General features: G+C 36.9%; 1 protein-coding gene across 1 annotated transcript; it reads right to left on the bottom strand.

Moving 5' to 3' along the window:
- Window positions 1–913: 913 nt before the first annotated feature.
- Window positions 914–27,702, bottom strand: pitpnab (phosphatidylinositol transfer protein, alpha b). The gene is made up of 12 exons (XM_038273944.1): window positions 27,468–27,702; window positions 20,998–21,028; window positions 18,140–18,285; window positions 16,906–16,997; window positions 16,155–16,162; window positions 15,783–15,857; window positions 14,634–14,717; window positions 14,451–14,528; window positions 12,215–12,325; window positions 11,884–12,006; window positions 4,489–4,570; window positions 914–4,407 (listed from the first exon to the last, which is right to left on the bottom strand). The coding sequence occupies exons 1-11, from the start codon at window positions 27,482–27,484 to the stop codon at window positions 4,523–4,525; spliced, it is 813 nt and encodes a 270-aa protein (XP_038129872.1). The 5' UTR covers window positions 27,485–27,702; the 3' UTR covers window positions 914–4,407; window positions 4,489–4,522.

The following is a 27,702-nucleotide window of genomic DNA, read 5'->3' as shown; positions in this document are numbered from 1 at the left end:
TCCTCAAACTCATGCAAAAAGAAATGTTCTCATAAAAACGTGTCGCATCTCACTTGCAGGCCCTGATCAGGTTATTATCCTCTTTGTCTTCAAAAAGCTTATTTCATTTTAAAACTTCTAATCTTTCCACTGAGAGTTACTTTATACTCTTGATGAAGAATTGGGTCAATTCTTGCAATGTCAACTTTTGTCTGACTTGGACAAGAGTTCACATCCCTTAAACTTTGTTTCACATCTGAACCACAAACTTTAATGTATTTTGTTTACATGTCAAGTGAGACTAACAGAATAGAATTTTGCTTAATTTCTTGGACAGATCAATATAAAACACAATGTAATGCAGAAAACACTCTCTTTTGTCCTGAATACATGGTTTTATCTGATGTATCGGTCGTGCCTCCCTTCAGTCAGGACGAAGAAGTTGGTCAGAGTTGATTGAATTGTAGCTAAGTCAGGGGTCATGTCAAATTAATGCATTCCTAATCTGTTTACTTTTTTGATAATTCTCTTTACATACAAGGTCTTTCAGCATAATATTTGACAGTATGAGCATTTAACCACCACATTAAAACACCCTTGTGAAAACGTTAAGAATTTAATCATTTCAAAAATATAAAATTACACCTTACAAAAATGATCAATACTCCACTGCTCCTTAAAGCTCTACATTAGATGCTTAATATTATGCAGGGTTGGTGCAGCTGCTTGGTTATAGCAACCTATTTCATATGGTGGTTAATGCAATATTTTTTAACTTATTTGAAAGCAACATTAACTTAGGGGGTCTATAGATATTGATTTGACTGGATATTACATGATTCTTTAAATTATTTTTTATTTTTTCAGTCTTATACCTCAAAGCTACTTTCCTTAGGACGTTTAAGCACATAATAACCCATATAACACCCTCAGCTTATATAGTCACTTTGATTCTTTATTCATTTCTTTATGTCTCTGATGTACAATAGTGTTATTAGAGATTTAGATGACAAAAAGGCACAAATTCACAATAAAAGAAAAAAAAGAAGAAGGAGACAAGTTAACAGGAGTGAGAGAAAAAGAGACAGAGAGATTTATAAACAGTTTGGGATAATGGAAACATTTGGTTTTCCTTATACTCCAATCATAAATCAAGGAATCTAAAAAGAGATATATTAGATTGTCTCTGTTAAAATATGTTCTCTCATAAGTTTTGTGTCTTCAAGCTTTTAAAATTCCTCTTCTCTCTGTATCTGTTTGAAAACCATTTTCCCTATTGGGCTACGTCCGCACTTATTTTAAAGGGCATGCAGGATAAATCACCCTTCATGGCTCATGACAACAAAACAATCCTACATGCTCCGAGGATCCACTTTGACACCATCAGTCGGCGAGAGGAATCAGTGCACTGACCCGAGCTATTTTAATCTTTCAGTGAGAGAAGAGAGTGAAATCCAGAGACTGACAACAGAGGTACTACAACATTAAGAACAAAAATATATATTTATACACTGTCCTGCCAGTGAGATGTTGTCCCCTCTGAGGGATTAATATGAGGACATGTTTCAGTGAACAAGGTGCTTGTTTCACTTCAAATGTTCTCTTCTGAATACAAATAGCAAAGCTCAGCTTCTAGCTGTTTCTAAATTTTTATATGTAAAAAATGGGTCTTATTTAAATAAATACATTTGTTTGTTATTCACAATTTCTTACCCACACTAAATTTCAGCTGCTACGGCTCTACTTTTTCTCACTTGAGTATTTCTATGAGGGTATTCAGTGATGGGTCAAAAGGGGAGATCATGGTCGGACAGGATGTGCTGCACACTGGGCAGGACAGTCTCATCTATATATATGTGTGTTCATCTACATTAATTTATTTACTATTTACAAAGTCAGTACACACAGTGCATCAACAAATCTCCATGATTCAATTGATAGACCCTGACAGAGTGGAATGATCGATGGACATAGACACGGACGTTGGTCTCTTTGATGAGAAGGTAAAAGACAACGCAGCTGCAGGATACGGAGGGCCAGACGTTCCACAATTCAACACAGAAAAAAAAAGTCAAATAAAACATTCATTCATGGTATTTGATTTGAATAAAGTGTTTTCATTAAGCACAGAAAATAATAGTATCTATAATTTAAGTTTATAAAAATAATCAAAAATATATTTCACTGTCAAAAATCCTTACTTAAAATGTGCTTTCATTACGTTAAGTAGATGCTTAAATATTTCAGTATTGAATTCTTTGTTGCAGGTCAATCATGAATTTGTTTTATTAGTTTTCCACCTGTATGTATAAAAGCAAGTGGGCGGGGCTAACATTGTTTAAATAAGGGCTGTAGATGAATAGTGTGACTTCTAAGTACATTACTACATGTTTTTACTAATGAAACCATTTAAATATATTTTATATATTCATTTATTTATCCAACATTTTCAAAAATCCATAAAATCATTGATATTATAATTTATTGTTTGTTTTTATTAGCATTTTAAATAAATTCTGAATTATATATAACTATTAATCAAATCATGTGTTTATCAGTTGTGATATTTTAGGTCTTTGATACGTTTTTGAACGTAATACATCATAGAAAAATAAGACTAATGACATTTTAAAGAATATTCTTAAAAGCCTAGATAATAATAGGGGCTCTCTTTATTTAATATATTATTTGTATATTTCACCAACATATCAGTTCAGTTTGATGTTTTACTGCCAGACAAATAAAACAGAAAAATAAAGGGCTGAATTTCTATAAATGAAAGAAACTGAAATAAAATCTATATAATTTCTCGCCTGGAATCTTCCTGGAAATGATGTCTATTTTAGGACTAAATTAAGTAAAAGACAACATGGGAGATGACTCACCCTAATTCCTATCAAGTGTCATTGTGTACAAATTCTATAACAGGAAGATCAGTAAAGCCTTATGAAATTCCAAACTGAAACTATAAATACACCATCCTGCTTTCTTTTTAAACAAACTACAGTTTGTTTTTTATGGTATATTAATATCCAATACAAGCCAAAGAGAAGCCCTTAGACAGAGCATTTCAATTTATATGCTGCAAATATCTATACAATCCTTTTGATAATTTATCTTTTAATTTTTTTTAGTATTGTAGAGTAAAACAACTGCTGTACCAACCTGTTTGTTTTTAGGTTCAGCCAAATATATAAAATAAGGACCAAACTAACTTACTAGCTTCTCTATATGATCTCCTTATATATGTTTTGTCTGAATACATTAAATAATAAGATAAACGAAAACAAAAAGAATATAAGAAGGAAAAAAATGTAAGTTTTGACAACAGACAAAAAGGAGACAACAAAAACAATATAATAACTTTCCGAGTCGATAATCAGTTCTCTATAAATCGTCACACCACTAAACATCAATCATTCTCTTCTAATCATATAGACAGAAATTGGTTAGGGTTTTAAAAGGAAAAACATAAAGACTATTGAATAACTGACACATGAAAACCAGCTTTGAACTGACTTTCCTTCAAATTCATTGGCTCCTGACATTCGCTCTGCTTTAAAAACACTGACCTTACAGCAGGAACAAACTGAGAACTAAAACAGCTTTTTGACATTAAAAAGGAGCCTAACATGTCATGATAGTTATTGCTTTTGCTGGATAAGACCATTTATCCACTGGAAAATGATGCCACAAGAAAAAAAAAAATAACACAGTCCTCAACTTATTTATGGCTGTTCAGATTTACTGTAAATATTCAGCTAAGCTGTGTTGAACAATTAGACAATTCAGGGTAATCTGTCTAAATATTAATAAATTCAGACATGATTATCAAATTATTGCATATTCACCAGAGCTAGAATGTATGTTTGAAGAAAAACATGGCTGGAAATATCAATGATGCCCAATTATGCTCTGTAGAAACACACACAACCACAAAACAGAAGCGTACACACACACAAACTCACCAAGCAGCAGAAAACGAACTGCCTTGATGTAGGAGGGCATTTAGATCAGGAAAAAACCTTTCTGACTGATTAGAAGTACAGACTACAGTACACTCTATAGATGCAACATCTTCATCTTAGGTAGAATATGGCCTAAATTAACAGTGTTTTCACTATTATCTGTAATTTAGAACAAATCTGAGACATACATTTATTGAATGATTGACATTATAAGTAATGGTGCTACAGGTGGCATTTAAATACTAATATAAATGGGTACAACAGATGAATTAAAAAAAGAGAGACAAATGGGATAAAGGAAGGATGGACAGTGTGGAGGAGATCAGCTGAAAACTGAGAGTGTACTGGATTCAGGTCACTGAAGACCAAAATGAACTCCGATGAGTAAGACTTGGACTGTCCAGTCAGACGTATCATTTGAGACAAAAGGAGGATTGATTGCGCTGGTTTCAGCTCTAATCTAAAAGGGAAAGGAGAGAAAAGTGAGAGAAAAACCCAAAGAAAAAACTTAACAATAAGAAGAGGTAGGAGCTTTGTCTACCTGACGATCGGCAGCATTTACGTCCAAGACAGTCTTAGTCCTCCAACGCCACCATTCCTTTCACAGGATCCTTCACTCTCATCTGACAGGAATACACGCACTCATTATAGATTCACAGAAAACACACTGAGTGAACAGTATTAGGCACTATTACACTGTCATGTCAAAAAAGAGGAAAGATAGGAGAAAAGAGGAGTGAACTTCCTGTGAAGGTCTTCCTGTGTGAAACACCTGCACACACCTGTGTGGCAGTTTTGCAGACAAAGGAAAGACAGGCTCTCAGCTCAACAGGTTTCAGCTCATGGTCAAATCACCAGATACACAACTGGTGAGAAGGAGTTTAAGTTACAGTTATTAAAATATGTTTATTAAAAGGTAAAAGTTGATTTGTTGTAGTGGTTAAGGCATTGCACTTGGAATCCAGAGGCTCTGAGTTTTAGCCCCACTCCCACAGGCTGACACCCTGAGTCCCTTAGCCCCACACTGCTCCCCGGGAGAGTTCATTTTGTTGCTCTGTTATTGTGAAAGTGTAATGTAAAAAAAATAAAAATAAAAAAAAAATAAAAAAAGGCGAAGTTGAATGTGCTTATTTATGAAGCTCTAGCGAAAGTTCAATTGAAGAAACTCTGACTTACCTCACATCATCAGAAGCCGATCCGTCTCCGAAGCGAGCCAATCAGCTTTGAACTACTCCACCACGAAGCCCAATCAGCGTCCTGCTTCCACTTTATAAACTCCCTCAATCTCACCACAGCCGCTATCCTGCAATCGCAATGTCGGATTTCGATCCAGACGACAATTCAATTTTCCCCGCTCGGAGAAGCTCCCGTCTAGCCGCTCTCATCTCCTTCTTCCGCGTTACACTCCAAGGGTATATTGCCAGGCTCCGACCTAGACTCTGCTCAGATGTCTTAACGAGCCTCCCTCCTACCTCCTCGTGATTCATCTCCCTCGCCTTCCGCTTCAATCCGCTCCGATTCCTGGCCGCAAAAGACATGCAAGTCCTCCGCTCCCCTCGCCAGGCGCAGAAGGCTCCCCTCGCCAGGCGCAGAAGCGGGCCAGTCACCGCTGCGCCCGCTCCTTCTCATCGTTTCGATGCAGCCTTGGACCTTCTCCAGCTTCCTGTTTCATAGCAGCTCCCCCGTCTAGTCCTTCTGGCGCTTAACAGCTCTCAGCCTCCCTCCGCTCCCCCGGACTCTCTCACTCAATCCTTCGACGCTGTCCGCACGCTCCAAACGTGGGAATCCCTGCACTGCCACGTCATCCCTGCCGCTGTCTGCTCAGACGGACCTCCCCCTCCCCTCATTCACATTAGGGAACGCCCGCCGGGCCAGCCTTAGGGTAAGACGTATTCAACCATGTTTTCATTCATAATTTTCTATCTATTTGAGTTTGCTCTTATGCTTCGTCTGCCTCTATCAGGCATACTTATATTAACACACATGCTGATATTTTCACTGGCCTCGTTCTAATTATTCAGGGGAATATTTTAATTTAGTCTCTTATTCTTCCCTCCCCTGAAGTCGATCAGCAGGTCGCATCAGCAGGTGACTTCACAGTTTTTCTTAAATCCTCAGATCTCCGTCTACCAGAGATCTTTCTATTGGCCAAAATTTTTGGCCGCATTCAGCATCTATCGTGATTACTCAGAGCTTCTGCAGGAGGGCCATCCGATCAGTCTGTCCCCGCCGTGCACGCTTCATATATATCGTACCTCAGTCTTAGCAGCCCGTCATCTTACCACCCCTTATTATTACTTCTGATTATCGTTCTGTCTTCTTCTTCTTCAAAAAAAAAAACAAAAAAAAAAACACACAAAACTGATGTTCTCCATCAGTCATTTCTAAATGCCAATTGCACTCCTTGCTAGGTCAGCTAATTTGCCATGCGCTTATTTCTCAAGGCCGCGCTTTCATTCCCAGTTGCTTGATCCGGCAATTTCCGTCCCTCTCTTGGTCAGATTACTGAACGTAGGCTGCCGTTCGGATCTCTGGTCTGACTGCTTCTATTGGAACAAATTTCTTTTCTATGTCGACATTATCTATCTCCTACCATGCTTCAAAAATTTTACGGATGCTGCATCCGTAGGTTTTGGGGGGTTCTTCAGGACAGGTGGTTCATGGCCTCTTTTATTCACACCCATTATGCTTGTGTGAGGTCTAACCCTAGCTAGCTTGCATCGTGGGGCTTTGGGAAGGAATCGCGTCCGCCCACTGCGATAACTTCGTAGTTGAAGCCACTAATAAGTCACTCCTCCTCCCAGTCTCTCATGCCTTCATCAGAAGCATCACTGGCAGCAGTCACTAACGTTTCATCATCTCAGTGCGTTATGTTTAGGCATTCAGCACTTTTATTCACCCAAGCATTACCCTACGTCCACTCATGGTTCTTCACCACCTCAGGATACTCTTAGAATCACGTGGCCTTCCCTCTAGTAGGTAATCTGGGCATTCGTTCTGGACCGAGCAGCTGCATTGCAGCTACTCGCGGGGTTCTGAGGTTTCCCTCAGCTCTGGGCCGATGGCTCACCAGCCTATACCTCATTCATCCGACCAGAACTCTCACCAATTCTCTCAGCTCAGCGCTCTCTCTGCCTCTAGGTAACTCTATTACAAATACTGGTGGTGGTTCAACTAATTTTCATAATTTTCTGACCTAATCACGACTACCCTCTAACTCATTTTCTACTCCCACTCCTTATCAGTTTTCTTCATTATTCCCTGCTTCATGCAGTCTTCCATGCTGTCTCCTTGCTATTCATGCTATCTTCATTCTGGCTCGCATTCATGCAATCTCACCTTTATGACAGGCATTATATGCATTCTCCTGTGTGTCACGTCACGTCTGGTCTGTGTCTCGTCATGCATCCTTGACACCATTTAGCATGCATTCCCTAATGCATCAATTCTTCATATATGTAACCATCCGCAAGAATCATCCGCAAGATTCATTATCAGACTCATCCGCAAGATTCATTATCAGACTCATCCGCAAGATTCATTATCAGACTCATCCGCAAGATTCATTCCCCATGCATCACATGCTCCCTATCTGTGTCTCGTCGTGTCTCGTCATGCATCCCTTACGCCATTTTGCTTGCATTTTCAATGCATCAATATGCACCATGTCTGCGTCTCGTCATGTCTGTATCCCGTCATGTTATATGTTCTATATGGACTCATCCGCAAGATTCATTATCAGACTCATCCGCAAGATTAATTATCAGACTCATCCGCAAGATTCATTCCCCATGCATCACATGCTCCCTATCTGTGTCTCGTCGTGTCTCGTCATGCATCCCTACGCCATTTTGCTTGCATTTCCAATGCATCAATATGCATCATGTCTGCGTCTCGTCATGTCTGTATCCCGTCATGTTATATGTTCTATATGGACTCATCCGAAAGATTCATTATCAGACTCATCCGCAAGATTCATTATCAGACTCATCCGCAAGATTCATTATCAGACTCATCCGCAAGATTCATTCCCCATGCATCACATGCTCCCTATCTGTGTCTCGTCGTGTCTCGTCATGCATCCCTACGCCATTTTGCTTGCATTTCCAATGCATCAATATGCACCATGTCTGCGTCTCGTCATGTCTGTATCCCGTCATGTTATATGTTCTATATGGACTCATCCGCAAGATTCATTATCAGACTCATCCGCAAGATTCATTATCATCGTCATCATAATGGGATGCACCATCGTCATCATCATCCGCAGGATTCATCATCATCGTCATCATCATCATGGGATCATCATCGTCATGGGTTCATCATCGTCATCATCATCATGGGATCATCATCGTCATCATCATGGGATCATCATCGTCATCATCATCATGGGATCATCATCATCATCACCATCATGGGATCATCATCATCATCACCATCATGGGATCATCATCATCATCATCATGGGATCATCATCATCATCATGGGATCATCATCATCATCATCATGGGTTCATCATCATCATGGGTTTATCATCATCATCATCATCATGGGATCATCATCCTCATCATCATGGGATCATCATCATCATCATCATGGGTTCATCATCATCATCATCATCATTATCATGGGTTCATCATCATCATGGGTTCATCATCATGGGTTCATCATCATCATCATCATCATCATCATCATCATCATCATCATGGGTTCATCATCATCATGGGTTCATCATCATCATCATCATGGGTTCATCATCATCATCATCATGGGTTCATCATCATCATCATGGGTAAATCATCATCGGTAAGTTCTCGGCGTCAACCGTGGTCGCCATCCTCATCAACAACCTGGCTCGGTAAGTTGTTTGCAAACCTTCTCAGCATTTCATTACGCATTCTTTATTCTGTCCCTAGCGTAGGCCCTACGAGCATACGGACTCTCCGGCCTCGACCTCGGCTTTTTGGGGGAACATCCCTATTCACATTCATCTACTCATGCATGTTAAAGCATAATTCAGCATAAATGTTCCTGCCGAGGTCTGAGCGCCAAAGACTATACTTTCTTATCAATAAATTCTTCTAATTATCTTTTCTCTCTGTGTGAGTTTTTCAGATTGAAATGAAGCTCTAGCGAAAGTTCAATTGAAGAAACTCTGACTTACCTCACATCATCAGAAGCCGATCCGTCTCCAAAGCGAGCCAATCAGCTTTGAACTACTCCACCACGAAGCCCAATCAGCGTCCTGCTTCCACTTTATAAACTCCCTCAATCTCACCACAGCCGCTATCCTGCAATCGCAATGTCGGATTTCGATCCAGACGACAATTCACCCACCTCCATCCCCTTCTCCGCCATCGCAGCTGAATCGTCCTCCATGACACGACTTCACCTCAACCTCATCAGAGAGTATTAATCCCAGTTGTCACCATCCCTCGTCTCATCGCATTGGTCCGGCAGAAGACCACCATGTTGAGCCCGGTTCTGCCAGAGGTTTCTTCCCAAAGGGGAGTTTTTCCTCTCCACTGTCGCTTCATGCTTGCTCATCATGGACACTTCACGGTACCTGCATCACCGAGCAGGACCTCTCTATCCCGAGTCTGAGTGAAGCCCCGGCGTCAGCTCCCTCAGTCTTCTAGTCCCACAATTCTGCCCAGCAGATCACCTTGTCAACCAGCTCGGATTAAAACCACCACCAGTTTCAGGCCCGGGGGGAACATCCCTATTCACATTCATCTACTCATGCATGTTAAAGCATAATTCAGCATGAATGTTCCTGCCGAGGTCTGAGCGCCAAAGACTATACTTTCTTATCAATAAATTCTTCTAATTATCTTTTCTCTCTGTGTGAGTTTTTCAAATTGAAATATGTTTATATGTGCTTATGGTTGAGCCACAGAGAAAATGTTTGATTTAAAAATGTTTTTTTTTTTTACTAATTACATTTATGTTTGTCAATTTATTCTTGAAATGTTTTCAACCTAAATCCCAATCCTAAATAAACACCAATTTCAGCAAATAAAACACAATGGAGAAGGATTTGAGTTGTGCTTAGCATTCTCCTTCGGGATGGATAATCATTTTTTAAGTTTGAGCAGAAGCTGAAGCTAGAAACCACACATAACTTCACATACAATGAGTTATCAACAATATGAAAGACTTAAAAAAATTATAGGATGGCTCTGTTGCTCTCAGGGTTTCTCAGAGAGCTGAATTCAATCAGAACCGTTTTGAAGACTATTGTGATTTAAATTAAAGACCTACACGGTAAAAATAACTCAACAAACTTATGCATGATTCATTTTAGTATAACTTTCTAAATTTTATTTGGTTTGGCACTGGCAGCATATATAGCACACACACACACACACACATGTTGTGTCACAACATCCTTGTGGGGACCTTCCATTGACTTCCATTCATTTCCCACTAATTTATATGGCCTAACCGTGACCCTTGCCCTAACCCTAACCATTACCGACACATACCTATTCTTAAACCTAACCTAAACTCAATTCACACCTTAGTCCTAAACCTAACCCCCACCCCAAGAAGAGAAACTTTCCTTATGGGGACCAGTTGTTGGTCCCCATAAGTACCTATGAGTCCCCAAAATGTAGCATATTCCTAGGAAATTGTCCCCACCAGGTATTAAAGACATGGCCACATACACACACACACACACACACACACACACACACACACACACATATATATATATATATATATAAATATATAATCAGAATCGGAATCGGGTTTATTGCCATTGTTAGTGAAGGAATTTTTTATGGTACAATCGTGCAACATGAAACATATAATATGGAATAGGTAAATAAAATTATAAAAATCTCTAAAAACACTGTGGTATAAGGCATGCAAAAAATAAACTATATAGACAGTAGTAAATATGTAATAAGCTAATTATAAATAGTCTTTATAAATGGGGCATAGCTGGTTAGGGATCATATCACAAGAACCTTTGAATTGTAAGTGCTGATCATTAAACATCTTCAGTGCAAGGAGCAAACGCCTGAAGGTGTGAAGAGAATTTTTTTTAAACATTGTTGTTCTTTATCATGTTTTTAATTTACTTTCATAACTTTATAACAAACAGAGTAATATAGAAGTAAATAAATATTACAGAATAAATTATTACTAATTGTACATTTTCTCCCAAAAAAAAAAATGAATGTGCAGATAAATGCAAGAGCCAACAAATGACTGAGTCTACAGCTAAATGTAAAATAGCACTTTGTTAAGAATAAGTTTCTGTAGTGCAACTCGATCAGTGTCACTGAAAACCTTGAATCTGGAAAAGCTGCCTCTAAGGAAAGTTGCCAAGATGCTGAAAAGACTTTAAAATCTTCCTTCTATATGACACAGAACTGAAAAGCGATCCTCCATCATAGTTTGTGTATAGATAGGAATAATACATGAACAATTAAATAATCAAATGTTATTCAAGAGCAAATCAGGAATTTTTCTTCCCAGATCAGACAAAGCAGTTGTTTGAACTAAATGTAGAAAAATCTTCTTATATTGTACACTTTAGCATTTTGGTATGAGCAAAAAAAAAAGCTCAGTAAGCTATAATCTGTCCTAGTGAGAAGTAAAAGAAATATTCTCTAATTAGATCATATGTCTGTTAAAGCTTCAGCCTCTTAATATTGTGTTTCCTTTTATTTATAGTCTGTGAGAGGTGAAGAGAAAGATGTAAATAAGAATAAATTATTTAGAATACTGTTTTTCGTATCATCATTGGAAATGAGACATTCTTTATCTGTAATGTTCTTTCAGTAGAGCACTTAACAGCCCTTAACAGACATGTTTAGGTTTAGACTGTGGGTTCTTGGAAATTATTTTCCCCAAAATGTCAAAAAATACAAGACAACGACAACAAATAAATAATAATAAATAAATAAAAAATGTAGCTTACTTCATCTAGCTCCCTACGAGTCTCCTCCTCCATGCGACGAATATCGTCCATGTTCAGTTCAATCCACTTGTCAATCCAGCAAAACAGTTGGCGGTGGAAGTTTGTGAACAAGCGCTTCTCTTGCTGTCAGACAACAATGGAAAAGATATCATAATGTGGCCCAAGGATAATTGTTGTTTATTTCCCCCAGGACTAATAAGAAATGTAAGCAGTTATGTAAAAATAATTTATAAAGTAAAATAATAATAAACAAAAACATAATTTTCTAACTACCTTGACCACTATCTTGTAAAAGTATACAATGCAGTTTAAAAAAAAGTAATAAACAAACCTTCTGAATAAAGTTCTCCACTTTATTCTGCAGACCCCACCACTTGAATTTGACAGTGACCAGTTTGTAGGCACACATGTGTGGGCAGTCTTTCTTGTTAGGAAGCTCTTTCTGCATGCAGACAGAAACACTGAGATTAGTGTTTTTGTGAGGAACCATCCTGACCATCCTGATACACTCATGGAATCAGATTTGCTGGTTTATACCAACTATCTGTAGCAGAAATAAAATGAAGCCTAAGCTTTCTCACTGCAAAAATGATCTTGAAATAAGTAAAGACTTCTTAAATTAAGTGTATTTACCATTAATGTGAGTAGATAAGATGATTTGCCAATGGAATGAGTGTTTCTACTCTTAGGGCCGGATCTATCAAAGGTTTGCGTGTATTAAAACGTGAGCTATTTCACTGCGCACGCTAAAAAATGTACAAACTGATCTATCAACAGCGTGCTAAAAGGATTTGGTCTTTAAAATGTGCTAAATAGCGCCTCTTATCCATTTAGTACTTTTTCTGCAATGAATATGCAATATGGGGCGTTTACACGCAAAAGTGCGTCTTGTGGGAGGAGAACATGTAAATATATTAATTTAGCACTCGCAAAGTGATTTATCAAACCTGAAAGCAATTTTGCTAACGCTATCTGACTCTATATTTAACACGTTTCAAAAGAAAGTGCAAATGGTCTGTATGCGTAATTGCGCACACATGGCAGCGGTTATTGTCGCAAGAAGGAGACATGGAAATGAAGCAAGGAGACGCAGAGAACGCATTTTTTCACTCCGTGTGAATATTTTTGGAATGAACGAGGAAACGATCATCAAAACATATCGTTTATCCAGCATTGCCATTTTGGAGCTGCAATTCCAGTGATTTGCTCCTCACAGAGCGTCAGCTGTACTTGTTCCTCAATGCTGGTCAGAGGCATCTCATCTACTGTGCCCCGTCCTGTTTTGTTCGCAGATGTTTTGTTATATGCCAGTTTTTCTTTGGTTCGCCTTCTAATATCCTGGTATCTTCTTTTTACTTCATCCACTGTTCGCAAGGTTTCACCAACAGCGTTTTCTTTATTACAGATTTGTTCACATATATCGTTCCTCTGTGTGACAGTCACAATTTTTTGCTGTAGCTCACTTAAATGTTTGTTGGCTTCATCCACCAACACCTCCATTTCCATGGGGTCGAATTTCCTTTTGCGCTTTCTGCTGTCCAAACTCGTCATGCCGCAAACCACCAAACGCGCAAAACCATCATTTAAATAGGGCGTCTCCAACAGTTTTGCACCTGCCACCAGTTACGCAATAGCTCTTGTTAAATCACCCGCAAACCATGGTTCAGCCCCTCGCGCAAAATTCCAGTTTGCGAGCGCAAATTACTGCACGCAAAATTGGATCTTGATAAATCCGGCCCTTAGAATAAGATAATTAAATAACATACACTTCAAATAAGACAATGCAATTTTTATTTCTTACTGTAAGTGTAAATTGTCTTGCCTCCTCAATTCAAGAAAAACAAAATACACCTATTGTAAGAAAAAAATACTTATTTTTTAGATTTTATTTTTACTGCTTTCTAATTCCAAGTCAGTACAGCAAGCATGAGTGATTATTTTCTTGGGAAAGTGTAATTTTCCAGGCCATCCCATGTTTAGAATCCAGTGATGTTCATTAACTTAAACATAGTAAACGTTGCAGGTTGAATCTACTACAGATCTTAGTGTTTTCAGACATAGCTTTGGATTCAACATGATTAGGACAAAATGTCATTTTAGGAAACCCTCATTAGACATCAACACAACACATTTCAGTAAGACAGAGATTATCACTTTTGGCAAATTAACACTAAAGAGGTTGTACAAGTGATTTAAAGAAGCTTTAAATGTGTCACTCTAATTTCAGATTAAAGTACTTAGGGACACTGATGAACACTAACACAGAGAAAGGGAAAACTAAATGTATCAATCTCAGTTATGTTGACTTTATGGTTGCAGAGTGGAGAAAAATGATGAAGTATTGTTTTACTTAAAAGAAAACAGGGCACAGCGGTTTATCAAAATGTAAAAAAAAAAAAAAACATTTAGAAAACCAGAGCAGAGAGCAACAAAAAAAAACACACACCCACACACATGACAAAACAAAGAAAAAAACAATGCCCATTATTAAACTATTATGTTTTCTCATTTATTGCTTGAAAAAAATATTTAAATACATTTTTGGTTTAGATCGTGGTTATATTTACCTTCCAGTCAGGTCCTAGAGGCCCTCGTCCTGTCTTTGCTGACTTATACTTGCATGGATCCTCTTCTGGCTTGTAGTCCTGATGTGAGAAACCAAAAAAATAAATAAAAAAATACAAAAATAAATAAATAAAGTGTTAAAGGCAGAATAAGATATTTCAAACAGCAGCTTCACATTGATTCACCTTTGGCTCCACCTGGCTTCTGTCTGCAATATCAATATAGACTATATCCACCTTTTTCCAGGTTTCTGCATCCAAACCGTGTACCTAAAACACAACCACAGAGCAAAAGCTAAGACATTTTTTTTAAGTCTTCAAAATAAAATAAAAATGTGTAATAATTTTATATTGCATTAGTTATTTAGCTCAAATATGCTATTATTTAACTGACATATGCGCATAACTGAAAGTTAGAAATCAAATAAAAGAATTTTGCTTATGATTACATAAATGGAAATATATTTTCTTGGGGTTTTAATTGATAGAAAAACACATAGTGGAGCATAAATGTGGTGTGGCAATGAAAGGATTAATTACTGTTATTTTATTTTTACATTAGAATAAAAAATGACACTGATTTTTATTCAGCTCCCCTTACTTAGATATCTAGTCCAACAGGTTGCTTTCAACAGTCATCTAATAGATAAATGGGATCCATCTGCTCTGTGAAGGCGTTAGTGTTGTTGTTTCTCAGAGAACATTAATAAAGAAAGCAATTTTGAAGTGCAAAATAATGCAGCAGACAGTTTAGTGAGAAAGCCTTAAACAAGTCTAAAACAATTCTGTTGTATAGCAACCAGTATGTCCTGGTAAAGCAAAATCACTTTGGAGCTGACCAATGTTTCTCTGTATCATTAAATGGACAGTTATTTGTGTTAACGTGCTTATTATTGGAAGTGGATGGTGAACAGAGGGAGAGGAGGAGTGAGATAGCAGTGAAAACATTCATGTTAGATCTAAAAGGGACACGAATCTGCAATTAGTTGCAACAACAAAAGTAATTCCCATTGCCAGGCATACCTTAAAAGATATGGAGTTCTTTTTGCATTGAAATCTGGTTCCATACAGCACTAAATAATAACATGTATTATTAGATTTTATTTTCCTTTGTTCATTTTTTTTTATTCATAAAAAATGTACCATTTTTCTTCCACTTTGTGTTGTTCTATCACACAAATATTTCGTCAAAAGGTGAAGGCTTCTATGGATGTAATGTTATAAAATATAAATAAAATGTTGATATTTCTGCAAGGCATTATAGAGGCGTCCTCTTTCATGTTTAAATTTACGACAGTAGATGGACTCCCACGGCTTATCGTATTATTCACTAACATTTTCCTGGTGTCCCATGTCAGGTTTGTGCCATGTCTCGATCTTGATCAGGAAGTTATCTTTCATATACTCATTCTGCAGGGAAAACAGAGAAAACCCAGAGTGAGGGAAGGAGAGAACACTTTGTAAAAATCAAATAAGAAATCTATAAAAGATTCAGCTGTCATTGATCAGTGTCTTTCCCTCACCAACACTTAACTACACAAAGAAAGTCACAATGTATTGCTATCTCTGCTGCAGTGTCAGTCAAAAAGATCACATTTCTGTCTCAGCTTTCAGGTTAAGCCCCTCCTCCTTTTGCACCAATTATAAGTGTGCTGTTTGTGTTGATTCCTGAACTCTTTAAAACAAGCAAACAAAGAAAGTACTCACAGTGATGACTGTAGATCCAGGTGAAGAAAGGCAAAGTCCCAAACACAGAGACACACACATGGTTAATGACAACAAAGACCAACTGAGAAAGCTTTCAGAATTTGGTGGATTTTTCAACATTGTAAGGGAACAGTTATTGGGCATGCAAAGTGAGTTTGTGCCTTTGAATGTGTTTGTGACAGATGGCGGTCTAGCAGCTGGCCACATACGGGTGGCAGGATCTTTGGCTGAACGGCTCAAGTGATTGCTCGGCTCCTCTCACAGGACAAGTAGTAAATTATTCAACTACTCCTTGAAAGTAACAGAGACACGAAGGCATAAGGAGAGACTGGAGGAGGAGAGGAATGCAATGCAGGAAAGCATCTTTTACCTAAAGTAATTTAAAGTTATTATACAAATGCTTTTTAAAGATTTCAACAAAGAAACCCCAATTGTTTCCTTGGCTGGCAAGGACTCTGCACCAAAGCCATCAAATCTGTGCATTGAAACATGTTCTAACTACTATGCCTTATAAAATAAAACTGTTAACAGCTTAACTTCTGCTCAGGGTCATGTTTGCAGCTCACACTCAAAACTGATTTAAAATCTCCAAGGGCTGATCCAAAAGTGGATCATCATTTAAAAATTAGACTTAAATATCCAATAAAGTCTAGACTTACTTAATATACTTACTTAAAAAATAACTTGCTAGATTACTGCAGTGTGCATATTGTTATGTTTAATTATCTGCAGTGATAATTTGTATACATACCTGTACGACAATAAGGGTATGCGTTCCAGGCTTTCTCATGGATGTTCAGAGCTGAAGACGGAGCCAACATTCTGACGAATGACGGCACTTTACTGCAGGAGAACGTGGGTGACAGAGAACAAACTAAATGAATGCATAACCTATCAATTTAGGAGACTTTCTAAGCTGACTTTGTGGCATTATGTGTGCATAAATTAGATAGTGCCTTGCAGAGATATTCATCTTTTCCTGTACTTTTTTAGGGTAAAGCCACAGCTAGGAGAAGTTCAATTCAATTCAATTCAGTTTATTTATATAGCGCCAAATTTACGTCATCTCTTTACAGTTCAACCAGATCATTCAGTCAAATTGATACAAAGTTTTCTATCTAAGGAAAACTAGTTGATTGCATTAACTCATTGACTCAAATACAATCACTCACACTAAGCATGCTTGTAGCGACAGTGGAGAAGAAAAACTCACTTTTAACAGGAAGAATTTCTACTACCTAGTCTGACTACCATGGAAGATAGTGCTCTGGTCACCAGAAATGCAGGATGGATGAAAACTTACATTATAATGCTGACCATACCACCTCCACCTCGAGGATGACAACATCCTTCCATTAACAGGTAACCTGGAGCAGACCAGCAGGGTCGAACGCATCACTGATGTCTCTAAAATCTCTTCACTGGTTACCAATTCAATTGGTCCTATGCTTATAATATGACACTGACTATATAAATAAAATTGACTTGAACTTATTAATAATAAAGCAAGAGCTACATTCAAATGATTTTTTATTGCAAAACCTTCAATCATACAAAGCAGAGGAAAGAAACAAGCTGCAGGAAGCCGAGACAAAAATAGCGTCCTGGGAAAATGGGCAAACAGATCTGATTGGATATTTATTGGTCTATTTTTCTTTAAATGTCTCATCAAAATTTAAATTTTTACAAACACTCATACACAACTCTGGATATAATGTTTTTTATTTCTATAATCTAGATAAGTGCAAAAAAAAAAATTCAGTATTTAAAAACCCTTTAATTAGAGCCAATTAAAGACCAAATTCTAGGTACCCTGATTGGTCCAAAGAAACATCAATCACCAGGACTTGAATTACAGATAACTATAAATGTGAAAAGGCATAAACGACTAAATAGAAAGAGAGGGGTCTAAATAGAGGAAATGAGAAAGTCCTCGCCTTTCCTTCCTGCACATTTTCTGGCCTCCCTCCTGTAAAAATGCTTACCTCTGCAAATGGTAAATTTTGTGTGTGTACTGCCCCTTCTCTCCATCCTTCTCATAGGGTTCATTTTTTAAAACTTCGACCCCTTCGCCTCCGCCTGTCTCATTCTTGCTGGCTTCTGCCACCGAGTATAGTTGGCCGACCTGGTACTGAGAGACACAGAGCAATGAAATGGGCTATTAGGGAAATTAGTTGAATGGAAAATACATTTTCAAAGGCATGCTAGGTTAATCTATGCTGATGATAACATCTACTATTAGAAGTAAAAAAAAAATTATTTCATTGTGTGTGATTTGATTGCATGTATTTAAACATTATGTATTGACTGATGATTAATTACAACTGTGGATTATCTCATTCTCTTGTATCTAACTGTAGAAAGAATCACAAACTGTGTTTCCTCCTTTACCACATTCTACATCTTCAGGGATTGTGTACAAATCGGTTTGAATCAGAAAACAATGCTTTCCTTTAATTCATAATCAGCTCTAATCCATCAAATAACTTCTCCATTGTCTCCATTATTTCTCCTCCATTTTACAGTGATGCTCTGCCACAATGGTCCATCGCTTAAAATCAAGCAATACAATCTTTTATGTGTTATGTAACAAAATATCAAAAAGTTCAACAGAAACTGCAACTGTGATGAACTGTGTTTTGACTTATTTCTGTAAAATCAAGTATAATAATGGCTAATAATCATGGCTCTTCAAACCACAAACCTCACAGCAGTGATTCTTTCTCTTTGCCTAAACTACAGAAACTAACACACTGGCTTATCTACCTTGACAGTTTAATAAACTTTCACCTATTATCCTTCAAAAAGTTGGCATCCTCAGTAAGAAACAAACAAATAAAACCCCAGTGCCCTTGTGTATATCATACAAGCTTTCATCTTGGAAATTAAAAATTAGGCTGCATCCTAAATGCTTAATTTTTGTGCTATTTTGGCTTAATTGCTGCTCTGGGTTGTTCTTTCAGCAAATGGCATGTTTTAGAGTCTGCATACTTCATCCATCCATCCATTTTCTGTCACGCTTATCCCAAGCGGGTCACGCTGCTTACTTCAGTTAATGATTATTATACTATTAAATTAGTTGACCATTAGTTTAATTGTCTTTTTTTTTATCAGTAAAACATTAGTATTTCTAATCATTTATATAAAATATTGCCCTTAGTAGACAAAGATTTGTAAATGAATGAACATTTCAATAATACTCTGATTTGTTGAATATGACTGAGCTGACACTTTGCTCAACCTCATCTCGAGTCATTTTTGATGTTGACATCCCAAATGTTAATGTTCAATCTTTCTAAACAGCATTAAATGTAGGTTTTACCAATAACAGCTTTTTATTGAGCATATGGCTGCCAATATAATTTACATGCACAATAAAGTTGGTTTGTTATCTTTATCTTCTTGTTTGTCTTTGCCGATGTTATTTTCTAAATATGTACTGTTATTTTTTTTTCATTTTAAGGTGGTAATTTATTTTTTTTATACAATTTTATTAGACCATAAAAAGAAAAACAACTACAATGCCATCACATTAGTTGTTGAAGGCTGCATTAAATATAATTTTTGAATTAATGGCCTCTAGGCACAGCCGTGCCTTATCTATACAACCCTTGCTGCATATAATTTATCATTGCTTTGTGTGGTCAGTGTATTTGTGCCAGACAATTGTTTTTCCACATAAACAAACGGATGTCATGAAAATTTACATTTTTCTCATTTTTAAATAGGTTTCAATGTACAATTCTATTCCATTTTATTCTATTCTATTCTCAAAGTTCTAAATTAAATCAAACTGGTTCATGGACAAAAGCTGAAATATTGAACTGATGACAGAAGGAATACACAGCTTGACTACTTGGTAAATTTCATAGCTTTTAATTAGTTGTCATGAGAAAACAGTTTCCAAGAATTAACGACTAGAAAAAAAAAGTAAAGACCTTCTACCAGTATGTTAAGGAATGACAAAGAAGGAAAGATATTAAATATTTTAACAAATATTTTTAAAAGTCTCTGATAGCTGCTGTGGTGAAGGTGTATGTTCCAATATACACCTTCACCACAGCAACATAATAAGGTAAGCTGATTTCAAATAATTATTACTTATAAAGTTCAAAATGTGTTTGGCATAGAATTAATTTAATCTTATTTCATTAAATCTTGCAAAAATCTTGAGGTTTAAAATTTCTGGTGGCTATTTGTTTGTTTGTTATATGGGTTCATATGTGTGCATCTATTTATGATACCTTGCTGATTATTTAGTAAAATCAATAGTGTTTTTTCCCAACTTATTTTAGTTTGCTAGAGTATTTTATTATAAGTTTATTTTATAAGGACAAAAGTGACAGTGTTGAGGTTTTTAGTCTTACTAGTGCACCACTTTATTAACCCTTTAGTGGGAGTAAACCTTTTTAGGAAATAAGGAAACAACTCATTAATATGACAAAGACGACCATCAGGAGCACAGAAACAGACTTGGATGTTCGCACGGTGTTGACGTGTCATGATGCAGCACCTGCTGGTGCTTCACACTCATGCCTGAGTCTGCAGCATTTTCAAGCACAGTTTTCCACGATCAAATGTAATAAGCCGTCTATTTAAAGTGAATGTAATTGTTTTAGTACTATATACAATGGTAAATTCACAGCAGCACACAGAGGTTGGATTACCATGTTATGACAAAGTATTTTTTAGATAACTCAACTGTGGATGGATGGATGGATGGATGGATGGATGGATGGATGGATGGATGGATGGATGGATGGATGGATGGATGGATGGATGGATGGATGGATGGATGGATGGATGGATGGATGGATGGATGGATGGATGGAGCTAAACTTACCTCTTCCACAGAGATGGGAAGAATCACTCGACTGGAAGAGCAGAAATAAAAAAGTTATTTAACAGTGATTTGGACACTTTTTTCCTCCTAAACCAAAACAAGTTTATAATGCTCCTAAACAAAAATAAAAAAGCTACACATATATCAATGTGGCTCTTTAAGATCCATTACAAAAACATTTTAGAAATACCACTAGTAATACTGAACAGCCCCTGATCATGAAATAATGTTTAGTGAGTTGAATATGAATCATTCTCACAAATCAATTTATGACAATATTTGCTCTAAAAGACACCATTACACAGCAACAGAGGGAAGAAAATGGTTCTACCATTGATCCAAACATTATTAAAACAGCAACTTGACTGCATCAAAAAAAAAAAAAAATAAGATCAGTCTTGTCATGGAAAACAGCAATAGACCACTTTTGTTTTCTCTCTTTTCATTGCATTCTTAAAGTAATACCTTAAGAACAAGAAACTGAAGAAAATAACAGTGTTGTAATTTTCTTTTCTCTTTTGAAATGATCTCCCTTACTGTCATTTTTCAAATGCTGAAGTTTATATTAGAGCTCATCTAGCAGAACTCAATAAACAGCCTTTGATGTATTGCTGGTTGCTTTTATTTAGCTTTTTTATGATATACCTGAAAAATAGAAAATACAACTTTGTCCCTCCACTTTAAAAACAAAAAAAACTGGATCTTAACTTACAAATCGTAACAAAACAAATCAACCATAAGATGATTATTTGGCTCTTAAGCAAATGTCCTCTGGGCTGAGAATAGTCCATAATAAATATTGGTTTTGTACAAATTATGAAGCAGGAAAATTAACAAAAAAGGAGGATAAAATACACTGACAAAACTGGCAGATTTTCAAACAGAAATGTGTTCTGGTTCATCTGTATGTGGTTTTGATTAATATAATTAATTAATGAATTAATATAATTTAAATATTAATCACCATTTTACTTAATGCCGCGACCATTTCAACATCAGGTTCTTTTTCTATTTTGCCAAAGTTTTGAAGAACCATTTTTTAGATTATAAATTTTATGTTGCCACTTAAACAGGTGACATAATACTGGTAATTAGCATTTCTATGCATCTTATATTGTTAATTCTACTTTGACATTAGTGGAATACCATGCATAGCAATGCTTTATTTACACTTTATTATCTTAAATGATTAACTCTTTTCTGTCTGCTAAAAGCCTGAAATGGAATCCAGCCCAGTTTTTAAAAATAAAACAGCTAATAGTTTTTGCAACGTTTGCGGGCATTCACAATCGCTGTAAACACAGTGCACAAACAATAATAAACATATAAATATCAAAGTTTTATTCTATCTAATAAATGGTAATATGTTTTTTTTTTTTATTATTCCAGCATTCTAATATACGTTACAGTCTATGATTACAGCATGTGTCACTGACTGAGTTTTCAGGTTTCATGTAGTTTTATGCATTTCTTTAATAGATTTAAAAAAGATATACTGGAGGAGTTTTATAAACATGGCAAAATATTGTCATCAGTCTCAACAGGCATCTATTGTGGGAATTCCCGGCAGTCTATGTGAGGCTTTTATTTGTTTTATCAATATGTAAATTACCTTTTACCTGTTTCTCTCCTAGACAAGGCAATGGGCTTAGCTTTGACTGTATTTATTTGAATGTGCTCTCCCTAATTCTTTTTTATTTGAAATTTGACTAAGAGCTCGTCTGCTTCACTGTTTCTTTTCTAGACAGAGCCACCTATGGAGGTAGTTTACTGTTACCACTTTTAATATAAGAAGTATTTAATAGCTCAGTGCTTCTGTGTTCCTTTTATGTATGTGCTTCTGTCTACTTGAACCCACGGTTGGTCTCAGCAGATGGCTGCTCACAATCAGCCTAGTTCTGCGGGAGGTTTGTTCCTGTTAAACAGGAGTTTTTCTTCCCCACTGTTGCTACATGCATGCTCAGACTGAAGGATCATTACAGGCTCACCTAGGAAGAGCGAATCCTGCAAAATCAGTGACTTTTTGCAATGATCTGGGTTTTATTAGATAAAAAAATGTTGCTGTCTGTGGGATTTGTTTGAATTAATTCTATAAAGTGTCTTTTGATGACATGTGTTTTAAATTGGGGCTAAATAAGTAAACCGAATTTAATGTTCTTTATCTCAACAAACACAAACAATACATTTTTACAAGTTTAGTTACCTAAATTGTGAGCGGTGCTACAAAACCCAAACCTAACAGGCAGTTAATTATTTAATCAAATGCTTAGGACAACTGGCATCAAAAAGTTGAAGTCCATGCAAAAATGTGGCTTCCATTTGTCAAGGGTCCTCATGTTATGACTCCTGATTGTAAAGGCAAAAATGCTTAAAAAAATTCTCTCTGAATGTGGCAGGGTTTTTTGAGAGAAGGTTTTGCACAAGCAAAGCCTCTCACAACGCTCCTTCACAGCAGAGGTTCAGCAGAGTTAGACAGTCATTTGAAATTTGTCAAAATATCCTGAGAGCATATAGCAAAAAAGTAATGTGTAAGACTCAGAAAAAAAGACATGTAGTGAGCAGGAGACATTGACAGACTCTCTGTGAAGACAGACCCATGCCTGACCCAAATTAGGTCTCCTGCTGATGCTGTCTGCAGCCTAAGAACTTTGATGAAATTTGCAACAGAGGCTTAAAAGAAAAGACCAAATATTTTATTTGAATGGTCATGGTGGCTTTAAATATTTCTGGCTAGCAAAAACAAATCTCAGCAGAGATTTTTATTACATATAGTGGAGGAGAATTTTTTTGCAGACCTTTTCCCCTTCAGTACAAAATAAAGCGGTTCAGGTTATGTAGGGATGTTGCAATAGACATCACCTGAAGAGGTCAGCGTTCAAGTTCACATGGAGCTGACTTTTTTAACTGGATCCTCATATTCTCCTAACTTGAATCCAGCTAAGAATATAAGTGCAGTTAGCAAAGAATGTTTGTCTTGTAAAGAATTTGATATTAATGTTTAAAAAGAGTTTTGCAGCAACTCACACCTGAGACCTTCTGGACACTTTCAGTTTGATTTTGTTTGTTTTTTATAGGGGTATGATCTACTACAGTTTATTTTTTGGGAGTTTTAAAGTTAATATCAGTTAATATATTAAAGTCATATTGAAACGTCATCTGTCAGATGGGGTACTTTATGTTTTTGCTGGTGCAAAAACTAAGCTGGAGCTTTTGAGCTATATTTCCCTATTGAAGAATATATATTATAATATTTCAATATTTCTATAGATTTATTTAGCAAATGTTGACCAGTAATATTTAAAATATTGTTTTAAAAGGTTTTGTCTCTAAGATTTTAATTTATAGCCTGGTACAGTTCCAGATGAAACTATGAAACATTTTTAAAATTACTTTAAAAAAAGGATAAAGTAAACACCTCTAGCTACAAATAAGACCAGATAAAGGACATTATCACTACAGTTAGATTTTTTTTATTTGAAATGGTTTTAAGACTAATGGCATTTCACTAAGAAAACTCCCTCAAATAGGAACATCATTAGAAATCCATGTCTAGCATTGTAATCAGCATATTTACATGTAACAGCAATGAAACATGGGTTCATATGAAAAATGCAAATTCAGATCCTATGTCTGAGTATTTTTCTGACCAGTCTTCCTCTCCTACCAGTTAATGCACATGTACAGTAGCAGCTTTGTCAATTGTTCCAGGAACATGTGAAGTATGCCCAAATTCCTATAATCCTGCACCCGGCTGCCACTAAATGTAATCTGGCTCCAACATAGGCACACGCTGAACAGGAGGCCATATGCTGCTGCGGCTTATAACTGTATAAGCAAAAATATCTTGTTTTTCCCTCTTAAAAAAAAGTAACAAGTTTTTTAAACACTTTTGTAGCCAATTCAACACTAAAGCAACAGAATTGATTCCTGATTTGTAAATATGTGCTAAAGATTCTTTTCTTGCCTTTGGGAGTCCCCTTGGTCCAAAGGTCTTGAGGTATCATGTTTCTCAATGTGGCTTTAGGAAACAAACAGCCCTTCTGCCTTGCTCATCTTATATGTCATTGCTGCTTCTTTCCCTTTTCACTCTCCTCCCTCTTACAGCCTTTTCATTGTATGCTTTATCATTTAATATCATACATTTACATGTGTTTGCTGTTTTATCAGTATGAAGAGCTCATACATATTACAAAATGATGAGGGGTTTTAGGTTAGTGCCAAGTAAAGATCAAAGGTCAAAGACGAACATCTAAGACATGATTCCTGGCCTCTAGGATAGATTTATGTTATATTGGCCTCTGTACATGCCTCTTGCCAGTGTGTTGAAAGTGTGTTGAAGCTTTTCAGCCTTCAATCATAACCAATTCAATTAAATTCTAGGCTTATTGCAGGGGGCCTGACTCTCCCTAATCACCACAGATCTTTGACAATGCCATCACTCTGATCTGCAGCTTTTCCACACATTTATTGATTGAATACATTTGAAAGGGTAGCTACAGAAAAAAGGTAGGTCATCAGACTACAATGCATGCAACAGTATTTACACCATTTAACCTTTTTTCTGACAAATCTCCAAATTGGATTACGGTATATTTGGATTTCCTGAGAAAGAAAAATACCAACCAGTGCATAAATTATGATTAGTGATAATGGAAGTTTGTTATTTGCTTTTATCCAATAGCAGTTTAACAACTGCATTTTGCCAAGAGAAATCACGGAAATGGTAGATTCAGAACACATGTTCATAATTTAACCTCAGGATGCGTCTATATATATATATATAAGTAGACTTAAGTTATGAAGGAGTAGTGTTTAGAAAGAAAACTGTATGACAAGCCTGTATGAAAATGGCTGCCCATGTGCTTATAAGCCAGAGAAGCACATTAATTAGAGGAGCAGCCAAGAGGGCACTGTTAAACAAAGCCACAAGTGGTCCCATTAACAGCAGAGTACAACACATTCGTGAAAGTAGCTGATGTGGTCAGATAAAAACCGAAATAGACAGCACACTGTTTATGGCAGATCACCATGTGTCACACCCCACTGTGACACATGGTGGTGGCAGCCCCATGCTGTGGGGATGTTTTTTTTAAGCAGAAACAGTAAAACTGAGATTTTGAAAGGGAAAAAATGAGATATTTACAGAGGAGTATTTATTTGTAAATAAATCCACCCAGGATGTTTGGTCCTAACCTTTCAGTCCTGTTCATGTTGTTAGATCAGCCCAAGGTTAAGTACAGTGGAGAATCTGCATAAAAACGTGAATATTTTGACTGACATTAACTTTTATTTCAGAGAAAAATAAGCAATGATCTCAGCTTTTCAATCTTAGAAGTGATCTTAAGAACAAATATGACCCCTCTCAGATTTGCATAAGTAAAAAATCAGCAGTGATATACTGTATTTCTCATTCATTGTGCCCTACTTTGATGATTAAAGCCAAATAAAGTCCTCTATGGTCATTAAAGGACAACATGTGAATAAATGGTTTTCACCATATTGGAACTGGAATTCATTTTAGACTGATGTTCAGAAAGTAGCTTTGACCTTGCCACACTTGCAGCGGGTGGAAAATTATACAAAAATAAAAATTATATTAGAAAGAGGTTATCAGAATAAAGATTTGTTCACAAGATGGAAAATTTAATTTGCTGTACTAAAAACAATACATACAATGAATAATATGTCTTAAGGGATAACTTAAAGGCCTCCTATGTATGAATATTTTTATTTCAATCCAGTAAATTCCCACTTTGCTTGCATTTCTAATTCTGAGGAAAGGCCTCAATCCGTTCTCCTACAAAGAACACAAAGTTCTTCTTAAAACAACAAAAAATAAAACATTTGTTAAACCAATACTAAACTTTAGATTGAAATATCAGTCCTTTTGAAAACAGTAAATGAATATAGGCTACCACAACCTCCATTAGGTAGAGCATCTGACACAAACCTCGCCATTTGCCCTTTATGCCACCTCCTTCCTCTACACCTGCCCAACCCGCACCTCCTCCGCTCCAAGTATCCCTCCACCCCGCCGGGCCATCCAACACCTTCTCCATTCCTAAGGAATGCTCCACCGTTTCACCTTCACCAGAGCGCATCAATAACATGGCCACGGCGCAGCGCGGCGCGCAGTGGCTTATGCCAGCCATTTCTGCCTCAGCACCAGCATCCGTCATTATAGCAGCACCGGCAGAGGGAAATAGAGCTAGAACTTGGGATGATGGATGTGAAGGGCACAGAGATGCACCGTCAGTTGGCTCTGTGTGGTGGAGGGAATCTGATCGTGGACATAAAGTCCTCTAGATGTCGACGTCCCTCTTGACGCGCTCTCCTAATTCCTCTCCCGGGCTGTTGGACACAATGTCAGCTCTGCGAAACCGCATCAGCGCTCAGTCACGCAAAAAAAAAAAAAAAAAGAAAGAAAGAAAAAAAGACAAGCACGCAAGCACTCATCATCTGTTACTTACTATTCTTTTATGAGCATTTTCCCCCCTGTTATTTCACAGCTCCAGTGGACCTTTATCCCAGACAGGCGCCGCTCCCAGGGTTGGATTCCTCCCTCCGCGTTTAAAGTCGCCCTTATTTCTGCTCGATTCTCTCCCCCCCTCTCTCTATGTCATTCTACCTCCACAGTCGCTTTTCGCTTTAGATTCACTTCCTGATCGGAGCCGCGGCGTTGCTGCTGCTGCTGCTGCTGCGCTC

Source organism: Cyprinodon tularosa, unplaced genomic scaffold, assembly GCF_016077235.1.
Source record: "Cyprinodon tularosa strain WSP-4 unplaced genomic scaffold, ASM1607723v1 ctg9, whole genome shotgun sequence".
NCBI lineage: Eukaryota > Metazoa > Chordata > Actinopteri > Cyprinodontiformes > Cyprinodontidae > Cyprinodon > Cyprinodon tularosa.
Note: the sequence above shows the minus strand (reverse complement) of the source record. Positions and strands in the feature narration are given on the sequence as shown.

What these genes read in the sequence shown, in the direction of transcription:
- pitpnab (XM_038273944.1), bottom strand. An exon ending in CTCTAGGACCTGACTGGAAG is followed by an intron (nt 12,326 to 14,450) that starts GTAAATATAACC and finishes GTCTGCATGCAG; the next exon opens with AAAGAGCTTCCTAACAAGAA. An exon ending in CTCGTAGGGAGCTAGATGAA is followed by an intron (nt 4,571 to 11,883) that starts GTAAGCTACATT and finishes TATTCCTGTCAG; the next exon opens with ATGAGAGTGAAGGATCCTGT.